This window comes from Cryptomeria japonica, chromosome 8, assembly GCF_030272615.1.
Source record: "Cryptomeria japonica chromosome 8, Sugi_1.0, whole genome shotgun sequence".
Lineage (NCBI taxonomy): Eukaryota > Viridiplantae > Streptophyta > Pinopsida > Cupressales > Cupressaceae > Cryptomeria > Cryptomeria japonica.
Window position 1 is genome coordinate 3,208,605 of NC_081412.1, and position 16,159 is coordinate 3,224,763.

Sequence of the window (16,159 nt, forward strand, 5' to 3'; positions counted from 1 at the left end):
TGGAAGTGCTTTTAAATGTTTCCCATTTGCATTCATATGCATTCTTACACTCCAAAAGGGGATTTGATGGAACACAGTTTCTTGACAATTGCTTTCCATAAAGAGAGAGAGCTCCAGGTGGAACATAAATATTTGATTCTGATTTGAATTGAAGATTACGAGGGAACTGTTTTTTTCCTTGAGCTTCTATGTATGCCACCTAATTTCTCACAGTAGACTGCATTGGATTTTGGTGATATATCTGCATAAATGTATTGACTAAGGGTTTTTCTGTGGTACATATTCTATGATATCATTACAAGTGAAAAACACATTGGCATTTCATAATTCTTCTGTGCTTTGTTTCACTAAGGGATCTGCTTAATTAGACTGAGAAAAGATCTTACTTAATCTGGTATTTTTTAAAAGTTTATGTATTGGCGTCTTTTGCAGGTGAAGAATTCTTCAATAATTCATAATTTTGTTGGTTCTACATTTCAACGCCACTATATATCAAAGCTTCCTGAAAAGAGGTTCAACTTTTTGTCTCAATATTTGTTCGTTAGCAAGGTTTAATGCTGATAAATTATCTTTAGTTGATGGTTAGTGGGTGACATTTTCCTAGCAGTGGATAGTAGGAATTAATTCATACATTGGTCTTACAAAATAATGTTCAATGATCCAGAGATCTTTACTTTGTATGATTTGTCTCTGTGTTCATTTGGGGCTTTAATACAAATATTCATATGTTTTGTTTAATTAAATTGCTGTCCAGTTGGACTTCTTATCTTCCAAATGTTCACAGCTTGCTTTGATTTTTTTATGGATTCTTCCAGCTTTGTCATGTCAGAGGCACACTATCGTAGATTACAAATATATTCTGAACCACCAGGTATTATTAGTCACGTTTCCCTGGCAATATATGTTTCTTTTCAAAGTAATTTTACATTTATAAAAATAGAATATGAAGCATTTAATACCCAGCATTGAGAACAGGCAGCCTTAGTAATTGGGGTCATAAAAAATTCTTTCCAAGGTTAGCCATGGTAGTTGGTACTATCCTAACATATTTGATACTTTGGATCTCAGATGCAGCATGTAGTAATGTTCAGGCATTGAAGCACTGGGATCGATATGGGAATCTGCAAAGTAGCTGTTGGTTGCAATGTTGGATACGTCGAGAACTTCAATCGCTGATGCAAGTATGCTCTGATTCATTTTGGCAGGGTTATAATAAAGTTATGTCACCATAAATGAAAAATTGTCCAAGGGTTTAAACTATGTTCACTCAAAATTTGTCTATAGATAATAACCAAACAACATAGGACTATAAAAGGTACATATGGTTTGACTGAAGTATGATGCTGTTTTGAAAGTGAAGGAGATCGCTCACAGATCATGGAAAGGTTCTGAAAAGTACTTACATCAGCCAGGCAAGCTGTTATTTTTACTTTCTTTTTTTGGGTGAAAAACGATCTGACATTACATTAGAGAAACACATGATTACATCTCAGATTTTACAAGTTTCTAAATGATTACCACCTGTCCTGACATAGGAAAGAACTAGAAGGGTGATGTGTCAGCCTTGGCACCATACTTAAGAGACTCCACATTTGCACTGCTAACTATGTTGAACGACACATATATCATCAGTCCCCATGGTTTTTTTATTTGTTTTAAGTGTGTGAAATTGTTTGTACTTTGATATTTTGTTGACCAAGCACTTGCATGCAAGCTCTGCAATTATAATTGACCAGAGTGTAGAATGACTTGTGAACATGTAGCACCTGACATGGTGCCACAAGTAAGAGTTTGTTGGTACGAGTCACCTGTAAGTTCTTAAATTTCTTCCAAGAATTTATGGGGGTTGGTAGATGCACTTCTTTATCATGTACTCAATGGTATAAATCAGGTAGTTAAGCATTATTTTCCTGTGAGAGGAAATAGACCCTTGCCATAGGAATGTAGTTTGAATACCCTAAGGTTTGCCTAATTCGCATTCCAAACATTTTTAGAATGTTAATTTGATGTTTTGGAGTGCAAGTAACGTGTCTTTGATGTAGTTTAGTCATTCATCACAGAAATGGATCCCTTGCCTCATTTGAATTTGCAGTTTGTTTTGTTTATTAGTTGTGGGAAAATGCAAGTTGTTTCAGCCTTATTCAATGTGGTAAATTAAACCTGCTGCTTGTGTCTTTGATTATTTTTTCAGATCCACAATCTGCCCAGCTTGCTTTTGTTCTTAAATCCAAGATAGCTTACCATTATCTTAGTTTGGAAATTGACAGTTTCATTTGACAGATTTTTGAAAAATGTTTTATAGTAAAAAGTTCTATGCACTCTTTCGAAATTGAGAAATTTTCTTCTATGAATGGAACATTATGGAACTTGGTTTTATTCTGGTGATATGCACCTGGAAATAGGAGTTGTCCAGTCTGCTTGTGACTTCTACAAGAAAGAATCTGTCAGATAAATAGATTAAATTGATTTTTTTGGAGGTGGTGATGCTTGAGGTCCAAATGCTTGCATCTCGTTTCTTACATTTGTCCAGGTTATGGCAGTAGCTATTAGGGGAGCTCCCTGAATTCACACCACAGTTTGCTATCTCTAGTGCGTGCATACACAACAATCACATATGACATACACCTATCAGGTAAGTTCCCTGAGCTCACCACTGTTCGCTATTCCTAGCATGTGCATACCCAACAATCACATCTGAAATACATATTATTCCACTGACCTGAAAATTTCTCCAAATTATAGACATTAACCTGGTATAAATCTTCTTCCTTTCTACCTAGGAATAGTTGAAGTTCATGTAATCATCTCTCAGCATACCTGGCACAAGGGTTTTCCCTGCAGATATATGTACCGGCTCAATATATCTCAAGCAGCAATGCATTCACAAGTCTGGAAGCAGTGTCTTTTAATAGCACAAATAACTGCATAAGGTTTCAAGGAGATATATCAATCATGAAATATATCCATGTTATCTCAGTGTTTTGAGTCTTACTCTTAAAAGCTATAAGGTATTAAAAATTTAAAATGTGTTATGAAGATTCTACATTATACTTCTACCAAATGCCAAGTTGTGTTCTTTTTGTGAAATGAGTATATAGAATTAAATGAAGATGAAGAAGCTGTAGGTTTAGTTGGTCACAAATCATTATTATGCACCTTAGCTGTATTAGATCAACAAATGAGAATTGTTAATATGCTAGGAAATGTCAGCACAGTTGTAGACTTATGAATAAATAGATTTCTTACCTTCCAATATATGCTTTTGCTAAATGCCTACAAGTATCAGAAATGGGAGCTAAATGGTTATTTAACAGTTAAAATTTGCAAGTATTTTGGACTTATGTGAAATATTTAGTTTCATAACATGTTAGACTTTGTAGTTATTTGCACTCGTAATCACTTAAAACTTTGGTGAAGTACCATTATTACCATGCAAGTTTTAGATATTAGTGCAAATGCCATTTGGAAGGGAATTATTTGAGGTAAACTCCCTCATTTCTTCTATTGCATAGTTACTGCAATTCTACTTAAGATATATTGGAGTTCTTCCCAATATATGTTTTTCATGGTTTTTTGGTTCACTTTTACGTTTGTTTAAGAAATGTCGTCCTTTTAACTTTGTAATATACTAATAATCGGCCACTGTATAGGAAGAAGACGTGGACATTGTTATGCACCATACACTTGGAATTTTGGAGTCTTTTCATAAAAGGTACACTAGAAGTCAATCTTTTTGTACAGTTGAATTTTTTTATCGTATTTATAGTTGGTTCTGTCTGTGAATTCAAAAGAATACTGAAGACAACTTCGATTTTCATTGGATGCAAGGGCTTTTAACTTCCCTTTGTTGTGAAATCACATGTGCATTGTATGCTCATGCATTCAAATGAACGAGTTGCAGTATCATGGCTTTGAGTTTATCCATAGATACGAATGAAAATGACCATCTAATTCAAGTACACAGCCAAAATATCTTATTTAACTCATTGCAACTTCTATGTGCCCCTTACAGCACGAAGAATTGTCTTATTTATCAACTTGTGTCTTTAAAATTTTCAAGTTGTAGTTAATAAAGAGCTCCATTGTGTTGATGCTTTGGTGTTATGAAAATGTTAGGGCCATGACTTAAATCATGTCTGTTAGTGATCTTTGATGGGTCTGAACTAGTCTAAGAATTTATCATCACAAATAGTAGTTCCAGCAGTAATGATCAGGTTAATCTGAGTGCATCACATGAGTCTGTGTAGAAGAGATTTCTTTTTCTTCTGTTTCAGAAAAATCAGTTGCAGCTATATAAGCGGCAACACATGCTAAGTAATAACATATAGTAATCATAGGGTTATTTTCTGTCTTGATCTCCTGATCTGAGAGAACAATGAACAGGAGCCTGTTGCTGCCTCCTCTCTGAACGTTTGCTTTAGTTAGCTTTATGGTAAACAATGTAATGCTTTCAATAAATTTTACAACCCACTTTTAGCTTATATATAACAGAGGCCTTGCATATGGCTGATGCAAAAGAGTGGTTTGCTTTCATGCTCTTTAAATGATATGGCCTTTTTTCTGTCATTGTCTCCTCTCTATTATGGAGTTGTTCTGCAATAATCACTATGAGTATTGCAGCTTGCTGCATGGATCTAAAGAGATAATTTTCAAAGTGTAATTCCTTATGATGAAAGAAATGTCATGAATCTTCAACTAGCAGATTCTTTGATTGTACTATCGCAGTCTGGCAGCTGCCATTATCATATTCTTTTTTACAAGTTGCTTACAACTTATTGAGGGAAAGGCAGCTTGATGAGGTGGCTTATCTGGTTTCAGTTTTAGTCAACTGGATTGTGTAGAGAATGGAAAATGGTAAATTGCAGACCACAACTAATGGTGCAGGTTGGAGACCGGGGTACCTTTTCAGATCGCCCAATCTCCCTCCCAATCAAACCCACAAGAGAAGTAAAACCACTCATCTACTCAATTTCACATATATGAACATTCCAATGTCAAACCAAGATATCTTACCTCACCAAACAAATTACACAAATACTTGCAAATTAGTTATTAATAGTGAATTAAAATCTGTATCTCTGGAAAACAAAGAAAGATTTCTTGCTCTGTTTCCTACTTACTCAGTACCCAAATCCTCCTTCTATCTGCACTTCACGCATCCTTCACCTGCTCCTTTAACCACAACTGTTAAGCAATTCTCAGCAATGCGAACTTTATTCCATTTGTATGCTCCTGAGCACCCTTCTGCAATTGTCTTCTTTCTATCTTTGCGCACCCTTACCTCCTCACTCCAACGCATTTTCTATTCTCTCTGTTTCTCCAATTTAACTCCATTCTGGCGCCCCTTTTCATTTCTACAACATTTGTTTGTTTTTAAATTACATTCTGGAATCTATGTTTTCACCCCTTAGCTCTATTCTGTCTCTTCAATACCTGCACACTCTCTTCTTGCATCTGCATGATCTCTCTACCTTTCTTCCCTGAAACGCTATGTGCTTCTCTTGTTTACTTTAAATCTGTAATGCAGTTCATGTGGTAGGCACCTTTATACTCTTCCTCACGTGGTCTCTTATCTTCACATACCTGTGCCCCTCTTCCTTCACTTACGCTGCCGCCTTGGCTTCTTTCCTCTTCTTTATGCAGCCTCCTCTGTCTATTGTCTTCAGGCGCCCTCCTTTATGCTGTTAAAAATCTGCCTCTATTAACTTCCCCGATTTCCTTGTATATTGTGCTGTTTTTATTGCATTTCTTTTGTTTCTTTTGATTTCCCCTTCCAGCATTGCCTTCTGTCTTTTCATTTTCCCCTCATAATTTGTTATTTTTGTCCTCTTCTCAAATCGACTTGCTGGCTGGCTTTTGATCTTCAGCTATGCCTTTTAATTTTTTTTGCTAAGTATATTGCCAGAGAAAATAATTAATGAACACTAGAAAAATACACAGGTATTTCTTTTAGCTGACATTTCTTGTTTATATTTATTTAAATGGTTGCATTCACATATTAGATTGATTTTCCAACACATTCATTTTTTCTTTCACCTTCCATCCTCCATGATGATAAATGTGAGAATTTGTTTGTATTTATGCCTCCGGTGCTAGCTGATGAATATCGGAACTAAATGAAACATGACATTTTGTCAATGAAATGACAACAATGTCACTCGAGTCGACCACAAATTGCCAAAGCTGCAAACCAGAAAACAAAAGCCAAAAGAAACATTTTGGCAATGCAGATTGTTCACTTGCCTTGATGCTCCTGCGTCAACTAACTAATGAGGAAGGGAATGAGGGGACATTGGTAGTTGGAGGTCTTAGGTTTGAATCTCAAGCGCTTCTCCATTTGTGTTTCAACATAGCCTGTGGTAATGAATGATTGGGTGCTTAGCTTCTTCTCATTTTTTATCTAACTGCTAAGAAATAGAATACAAAATTGACTTCAACAATTGGGGCATAGGATTTGAAGACCCTGAAAATTATGAAGAAGATGCATATGTTTCAAAATGTGTATTAGTTATACAAAATTTTAACATTTTGATTTATTTGGTTATGATAATTGCTTTTCGAATCATGTCTTGCTGTATTGACTAAAGTCTCTTACGTAGTTTTGAATTTGCATTTATGTTTACCCATGATATTGCTGTAATGCAAAACACGCTAGTGGTTTTTACTCTTTCTTTGTATCTTGTACTGATCATTCTAAAATAATTTCAAGTTCTTTTTAAAAAGAAATTCTGCTTTTCTGTGTATCTTTATCGCAGGACAAATACAGCAAACAAATATTCCACCAGAGAATTGAAATCAAGGCCTGTACAATGGAAATCATTGATCTCTAATGCTCTAAGTCCTTTCATATTTGAAAACTCTGTTAGGTTCGCAGATGAGTTGGAAGCATTTCTTGTTTCAGGATTAGATATTGCAACGTATGATGAGCAAGTCTTGAGAAGATCTGCAACTGGTGATACTTCAAGTTGCTCCTCAGGGAAGGAGCTCTCCAGTAAAGATGCATCTGGGTCTTATGTTTCATCTCAGTATGCTTTTAATGCAAGGGGTGGTAAAAGTAAAGAAGGTACAAGAGTGAATTTGTTCGATTTACTTGATGAAGATGTGGATTTGATTGCAGAGAAAAATACAGGAGCATAGAGGATTAATATCTATAGAAAATGTGCAATATAAACTTGTCCATATGGAAAGCATCTGTTTTTAGAAAGGGGAAATCCACTTAGTAGTAAGTGGTAAAATTATTTTATTAGATGTTGAAGAATTGAAGATTAAAGCTGATAGCTCTACTGCAGTTCAAAGTACACATGGCTTCACAAATAGAAAGTTTGTTCTCTGGTATTATGGAAAATTCCAGACTGATCGGCTTAAGCAAATAGAAAAGCTTTTACCACTGTACCATGGAAGATTTCAGTAAAAAATTGTACGATAATTGCATTAATTGTAATCAAAACAACTTTAGTCTCTCTCAATGTCAATTTATGTGACCTTTTTTTGTAGAATTTAAATTTCATTTACCATCGAGTAATCAATAATAAAAATTGCAGCACATCTTGGTAATATTTTATGTCGTATTTGTACATGATTGCAAGATGCCATGTACCAAAAGAAGAGGTCAATTTTTAAAATTTTAATTTCACCTCTTGTCGCAACTGGATGACATACCTGCTTAATACCGAACAAGAGAATGACAACTTTCAATTTTTGGAATGATGTAATACTGTAATGTGTCTTGTGCTCTTTATTGCTTGAAGATGAGAAATGCCCTCATTTTTCATGTATAATTGGATTTTATCAGAAGAGTATTCCCTTAAAATAAATATGGCCAATATGGAAGCTGGCTCATAATCAAGCAACATGTTAAGCATCATGTTTTGCTTCCAATATTTACGCCGAAGGCGTTCCCTTATATGAGATGGACGATATGCTTTAAAGAATCAACGATTTAAAATGCTTCTTTCACCTTGCAAGACCATTCAGATCATCTCCTCCGTTCATTTTGGCATTCATTCCGGTGTCCATGTTCACGACATTAATTCCCTGTTACAGTACCCTGGATTCAAATCATCTCCATCTATTCCGTTGTCCACTATTCATGGTATAAATTCCCTCTGACAATATCTCCCGCGTCCACGAGACAACGTACGGTGGCCTGCCCTTTGACAGCACCCCCTGCCTTCACAGCCTTAGAGGATTTAAAAAGTTTTGCCGGTACATTTTACATTAATAATTAATAACTGGTCCTTTTAAAATAATTAGTAATAAGTGTATTATACCAGTAACTCTGCATATGCCAAAATGGGAGCTTCCGAACAGGGTAGACATCCATCAAAACATAACGGAAGGGCATGACTGTAAAAGTTCTGGCAGACATGAATGCAAAAATGTGGAAGCATAGACATAGGTACGTGAACTTTTTGACCAGAGGCCTCAAAGAAATGTGGTCCCATGGAGTGCTACGATTGGAAAGATATGCAGAAAATGCGTTTGATTAAAAGCCTTAAGATATTTCCAATCGAATGCGATTAGCAGATGTAAAGCTTTGCCAACATCTCCCAGCCTGTGCGAAAATGGGAGCTTTGGAATAGGGTTTGGACATTATGAATAAACAATTTTGTCTGCTGGTGTAGACATGTATGCAAAATGTATAGACTTAGACAATGCACGTGAACCGTTTCACAGAATACCTCAAAGAAATATGCTCTCATGGAACAGCCTGGATATAGGATAGGAAGAAAACGGATTTGCTAAAATAGCTTTAGAAACTTTCAATAAAATGCGATTGGCAGGTGTAAAGTTTGGACGCCAAAATTAGTAGCATTTGATCTACTATTGGCATTTCCCATGACTAAATTTAGGATTGACTCAGCAAGCTTCAAAGCTAAACCAAAATTTATTTTCAATTGCTCGTTTTTAGATCAATAAAGCCATTTCATAAAACTTAAGTAAAACATATAGCATAATTTATGGATTTATATTTTAGCATATATTTATGGTGACTCATTTTGTCTAAATTTTTGTAGCTCAGCTTTGGATGTTATATGTCATCACAAAAAAATATTTGTCTACTATTTTTAGAAAGAATAAGTTCCACAAATATAAACTAAAAAATACACATTTGAATGTGAATTGCATGTATAATTATCTTTCTCCAAATTATTTTTTATTTTTTTATTTTTAAATTAATAAAAATAGAAACAAATAAAAGCAATCAAATTATATAAGTATGATTAAAAATGCCAACAAAAAAGATACAAGCAAGTGGCTATTAATGAGTGATGTATAATAAAATAGATGACCCAACTAACCTATTGAATTCTTATTAAAAAACCCCACTATATAGATTGAACCTGAAAATTTTAAGGAGCTAATTAATAAATGGTAAATAATAGTGTGGCTATATAGTAAGGATTGGCCCAAAGGAAGAGAAGGGTTGCAGTAAAGGGAGATTTAAGGAGCTACAGAGTTTGAAAATTGAGAATGTGAAGATAGAGAGGAAAATAATGTAAAGAGTGGGAGGCCTTTGAAAGGTCATGTAATCACATATTTTTTGTGTCCATGAGATTGATTTGGAAATAAACTATTTTTGTTTTCAGTCTACAATTAACAATTGAATGGAAATAGAGAATCTTTATTTTATGCCATGTGTTTTTGAATTTCTAAGTTGGTAGGTAGAGTGGGAGAACCCTACCTTGCATCAATAAAGTTTATAACTATAAAAGAAATATAAACTACTTGCAAAGATAAATCTATTGGGAAAATGTAGGTCACGTATTTAGTGTGGCTAATGCTATGTAATGTCCCTTACTAGGAGTAAGCATGTTTCCCATAATTAAACATGCATTATCATCACTTATCATGCCTTCATTTAGATTATTAAAACTAGAGAACAAATAATTTTTCATAATACAATCAAGAATTAGTATATTTAGACCCCATCCTTACTTCTTTCCTAACCTTGAAGGAGGACGAGGATTTGTTGGCATAGGGTGCTTGGAAACCAGTCTACAAGTAGGCTCCCTCAAGGTTTGAAGACTTCATCCATACCCCATCTTGGCCTTACCAATCTTGCAAGGATTTACTTCACCTCTCCCTACACACACCAACCTATCCTCTTGAAGAAAATAGCGAATGATTAAAGAGCATACCATTAATATAATAATCTTTCAATTACTATGAATGCATATATACATAAATACGATTAAGTATAAATCTGATCTCCCTATTATTAACAAATGCAAATCTTATTGACAATACTTCTTTATACATATTGATACTTGAATAAATATAATAATTTATATTATAGTTATATATATTTGCTCATTATTCCTAATAGAATACAAACATTACATATCATAAATGCAAATAACCATGTGATCATAAGTAAGAAATGATATACCAATATGTTAGTTATGATAATTATAGTGTTTAAGTTTGATTTCTTCTTTGTTGCGAACATAATGCCTTTTTCACTAATCTCCTTTAATGCTTGACAATAGTTGTTATTATAAATTGAAGGTATATTTATTTGAGTTCCTTTTTATGATTCCCTCTTTTTAAATGCATGGCCATTATATATCCTTGAAGTCGATATGTAGAGTCATCCTTGGTTGCAAAGGAGGTCATGTTTCATATGGTGGTGTCTCTTTCTTACTAGTTGTTGCCCCTTCAAGTCTTCCATTAAATTGTTAATTATTATCAATCTAATTATATCAATTTCATAATCATTCCTCCTTACTCAATTTCATTCCATGATTATTGTCAATACGGTGATCACTGGTTTTGCTAAATGAAATTGTTTCGTTATTAATACCCTAATCATAACCTCATGACATCATTCACTAAGTCAATGTTTAGAAAATTAATGTTTGTTTCTTCCTAATACCATTGATCCTATGGTCAAGCTTGTTTTTTTGAATTAGTTCCTTAATCATGTGTATGCATCTCATCTTATCATTGAGTATATATCGCTTTAGCTATAGGTTTTGAATCAAATGCTTAATATGTGATGGAGCGTAATCACTATTTTTTTTTTTTGCTTACTTGTGTAACACAAGTTATAAAAAAAAAGTGAAATATTAAAATTAAGATAATTTTCTAAATCTATTTATTTATTCTTGATATGACAATGAATATTGTTATGATATTCGTCATGGCCTGATCGAGGTCATGATAGTCCACCCTTCCCAACGTTTGCTTGTTTACAAGCAAATTTTAGTGCTCATTGAATCCAAAATAACCTTTAGTTTTTATGGTGCTATTAGATTTTGCTGCACGAATCCAATATTACCCAAGTTACAATTTTGAACTAAACTTCTAACCTAGCATTGAGAGTTGGAAAGGTTTGTGAGTTTCACCCATGCACTATTGTAAGGAGATGATTAGGTTGTCGTATTATATAGATTAGGATCAAATTGTATTAGGAAACTTGTTCTATCTATAGTTTAGTTTACCATTAGTTGTAAAAATGACATATATCTACCATTAGTTGTTAGGTTACTAATTTTAGTCATCATTCCATTACCACATTACAAAACAATTTATTTTAATTAAATTTTGTAATTACTTTCTTATCAAAATTATTTAAATTAAATTTTATCATATAAAATAATTACTTAAAATGACATTTCATAAAATAATCATTATAATATATTCATCTTAAATTATGGTATTTAAAAATTAACATATATGTGATAAAAAAAAAAGTAAATGTCGGTGTTGAGCAAGTTGTGGGCTTGGGGTGTAATTATTTATCTACATCTCTACCTCTATTTTCCATTCCCCGCTCCATCTATAGACATGCCTCCCTCTCTTTCCCTCTTCCTAAACTGTTATATCTATATCGCATTGCATCTATAGCTCCATCTCCCCATATTTCTTCTTCCATCTCTCCATCTATTTTCGTCTTCTTATATTTATATCTCTCTACCCCTATATCCTTATCGTTATCATTTTATTTCTCACCCTCTCTATCTACATAGTTATCTCTTCCATCTCTATTTATCCCTCTTTAGATCTATCAACATACTTATTTCTTCAAACTCTATCCATCTTTCTTTGGACTCTCTCTTTCCTCTTCACAACCATTTCCTTTTCCATCTACATCATTATCTCTATCTTTATCCCCTAGATCCATCTCCTCACCCCACTTTCTATCTATCTCTTTCTCCTTACTGACCTTATATATTGCACAAATATATGCAAAAAATACATCATTTTCTTTTTCTATTTGACCTTACACACCTATTCAGCGTACCCATTGCACGCCAAGGTGCAATTGCTAGTTTAGTCTTATAGGTGATTACGAAATCACGTTGTTTATCTAAGCATAGCCTTTACATATTTCATATAGGTGGTGCGGGCCCTTTTTTGGTGGTGGGAGGCAGAGAGAAGAGGGGGCCAAGTAGTTCAGGGATAATTTTAAGAAACACCCCCCCTCGGGCAACTGTGTAACATCCTGGCGAATCAGACATTATTTTCAGGGGGAAACTTTCATATCGATGGCGATTTTTTTTTTTTAAAAGGAAAAAATTATTTTGTATTGGTGATTTTTTTTCTAGGGTACGAAAATGCCATAAATTTATGGCGAATAATACCTTGTTCTATGGGGAAAATATTTATTGTGGGAGGCGAATAATTTTTGTTAAAAGGAACAAATATATAATTGTATGAGCGAAATTTTTTACTTCGAAAGAAAAATTATTTAAATGTATTGGCGATTTTTATCCACCGCTTGAAAATTATTTAAATGTATTGGCGATTTTTTTCCATCGCTTGAAAATTATTTAATTTGTTTTGGCGAATATTTTGTTATTTATGGTACAATATATAATTCATTGGCGATTTCATGAATTCATTGCCATTAATAGAGTGTCAAGCACATCACATCACATAATACATTGAGTCCAGACTCTGCACGATGTATCAATAAGCACGACCTCTTTGACATGTGAAGAGTAACACATACCTAAAATCTATCAATGATTTTAAAACGTTCGATGATCGTAGATCAATGGATGAAGTTTTATTTCGGCCCAATTTTTTGAAGAGAACATAGCACATTAGAAAGTGCCCGGAATGGAATTGGATTCAATAGATACGTATCAAATGTCACGAATCACGATTGATAATTTCGTTCATTTAATATATATCTATTCACTTACAACAATCCACTTTGTCCCCACGACTTTCAATGTGATACTTGCCAATTTGGTACCGGTTCATAGCTGTTTCCATTTTCGCACAATAGTGCATTTATGGGAAAGATTTGCAGAGATACAAAAGATTTAAAAAAATTTATAGCAGTTAATACGGTTGAAGAAGTAATTATTACAATCAAGAACTTCAACAATTTATATACGATCTTTGCTTCTTTCATCTTCAATTAGCCTTTGCCATTTGGTAGAGAAATTGTCGGAGCTCACGGTATTTTAGGTTTATAGGCTCAGGTTGTTCAATTTGTTAATCTGTTTTCTCAAGATGGACACTCCCATCCGCTTGAGAAGCATTTCTGCAGAGGACCAGAGGGCCTTTCTAGGCTCCGTTAGAGACCCAATCCTCCAATCAGTCTGCAAGGAGGTTGGGTCGTTCACCAATGAGGCTATGCGGATGGTGCTGGACAGAGAATTTCTGCGAAACGGAAATAGGTACCGTGTTAACATGGACATTACATCCTGCTTTTTAGCATCTCTTCTGGACCTGGGAGGAGACAAGGTGGATATGCTGATGCTATTGAGGAAGGTTTTTAAGGAAGACCTTCTTGGAGACGACATTACTCTTGTTGTCCTTGCAGAAGTAGGGGTGGAGATCCCTTGGGCGAGTGAATTATCCAAGCTTCTCCTCCCTGACCAAATAGTGCCAGTGGCCAGGCAACCGTTTCTCCTAAACCTGAATGTGGAGCAGTTGACGCGTCACAGGAAATGGGTGTGAATTAGCAAGGACTTCCTTCAGAAATGGTTCCTCCTGGACGACTTTCCAAACTACATGTGGATTGAAGAAATCTCTTAGCTTATGATGTCTGAAGAATTCTACATGGAAGGAGGGCCAGATTCTCAGGGCAAAATTGTAAACAATTCCACTACCTGTGCCCTAGCCCCGCCCCCCTGTAGTTTTTTTTTCCTATGTCCTCAAACCCTAACAAGCTCAGTGCTAGTGGCTCACTCATTTTGGCTTAAGTTTTTGGGGGACTCAAGTCTCAGACAAAAAAATTGTAAATTTTAAAAGCATAAATATTAATGACAATTTTTTAAATTCTAGTTTGTTTCTGTTTGCCTCTTACAGTCTTATGGATATAAAAATGCTTTCTATAATTCTATTTCATTTTTATTAATTAATTTCTTTCAAATGCTTTTTGTATATGAGCTACGCTATTTCAATTATTTGTTAAACAATGGAAATAAATTTAATACTGTGATCTTTTTAATGTAATGCTATTAAAAAAAAATCAGTTTGTTCCATTAATTATTTGTACATTGATTATGGTTGATTATAATTTTATAAATATATACTATATAGTCATTCAAAATACAAAATTTCAAAAGTTTCAAGATACAAAAGTTTATCGGTAAAGGTTTTTTCATTCTATTAATTCAAAAGTTTCAAGATACAAAATTTGCAATCACTCATGCATAAACGCAGACAAAGAGAAAACCATACTGCCCACAACTTATAGCAAGCAAACAAAAAAACCAGTTCATTGCTGATAGGCCGCTCACTCAGTCTCACTATCCCCCTGGGTCGCCTCCTCCCAGTCCCTTCCCTCCTCAGAGGTCGATGCTTTGGCTTTCCCTTTTGCCGCTTCAACTTTCATTTTTGGAATGCAGTTTAAGCACTCGAAGTCGGGGGCGCCCTCCAAGTTTGCTAGTAGCTGTATGGCCCTTCCTTCTTTAGTCCTATCTCTCAATTCCCTACCAACCTCCATCCTTGCCACCACATGCAAAGCCTTCAGGACTTCATCCACCCTCGTTAATTTCACAAAGAGTTTCATCGCTTCCCACCCCACTCGGGCTCGTTCACGGCATTGGTATTTGATTTCATCCTTTGGGTCACAAATAAAAGGAAGCAATTCCTCCTGGTCGTCCCCTTCCTTAATTCGAATGCCAACTCCCGACACCACCCACTCCAATATTGAATCCAGGTTAATAAAAAAATCCCCATCAATCAATTTGACCAATGTGAGTTTTACCTTTTCCACCTCTGGTTCGAATTCACAGGCCCACACCAGAATCAGAGAGTAAACCTCCATTTTAGTTCGATACTGGTGACTGATATGTGCCACCTCCTCCGCAAGCATCAGTCAAGCTGCCGCCCACAACTTCTCCTCCTTAAACTTGACTGATATGTGCCACCTCCTCCGCAAGCATTAGTCAAGCTGCCACCCACAACTTCTCCTCCTTAAACTTGAACAATCCTTGCATTCGTTTATCAGATACTTTGCCCAAAAAGGGCACCAACTTCTTGTTTGTTCGAAGTGTGAAATTGGCCTCCATGGTCACCTGCAATTTCAAAAGCACTTCCTGCAAAAAATGTCTTGCAAAAGCTACGATTCTACGAACTACATATTTGTTCTGCTTCAAAGCAAAAACTGGTACACAAATCAAAAGGTAATAAATTTTGCCTCCGTCTTATAGGCCGGGTAATGAATGTGCAGGATAAGGGATTAATGCCATGAGATCAAGAAAAAGATTTCTTCCCATCCTCCCCTTCCTTCGTTCGTGCGACATGCCACAGACAACTCCTTCTGCAACAATTAATCGCCACCTTGGCATTTGTACTTTCCAAATTTGCTTGCCTTAACAGGTTGAGGACTGTACATTTTTTTAAATTAATACACTAAATTTATGTTGAACTTATATATATATATATATTTTTAAACTATTTTTAAAAATTATATATCGTAAACATATTTTCAAAGAATTTTGTTAAACTTTAAATTAATATTTTAGATTTAATATTGAATGTTTTCTTTTTTATATTAAACTTTTACCTTTCAAATTGTATATCAAAATTTATATTTTTATTTAGTTATTTGTTTTATTCTAGAAACTAAGTTTCATGTTTAATACTATTTTTGAATTTCAAATTTTTACAAATAGTATTAACATTATATTTAATAGTTATCTCAAACTATTGCACATCTTTAATTAGAAATAATATTAACATTATA

The 16,159-nt window shown here is 34.6% G+C and overlaps 1 protein-coding gene across 2 annotated transcripts in view; it reads left to right on the forward strand.

The window, feature by feature from the left end:
* Positions 1 to 7,460, forward strand: part of LOC131028878 (uncharacterized) — an 80,351-nt gene extending 72,891 nt beyond the window's left edge. The window contains exons 3-8 of one of the 2 annotated variants that reach the window (XM_057959254.2): positions 433 to 512; positions 816 to 871; positions 1,069 to 1,181; positions 1,361 to 1,412; positions 3,651 to 3,712; positions 6,756 to 6,801. In XM_057959254.2, the coding sequence (XP_057815237.1) occupies positions 433 to 512; positions 816 to 871; positions 1,069 to 1,181; positions 1,361 to 1,412; positions 3,651 to 3,709 (360 nt within the window). In that variant the 3' untranslated portion in view covers positions 3,710 to 3,712; positions 6,756 to 6,801. Of the gene's footprint in view, positions 1 to 432; positions 513 to 815; positions 872 to 1,068; positions 1,182 to 1,360; positions 1,413 to 3,650; positions 3,713 to 6,755 lie in introns of both variants that reach the window. The other variant, XM_057959253.2, reaches the window with a different exon arrangement.
* The last annotated feature ends 8,699 nt before the right edge of the window (positions 7,461 to 16,159 follow it).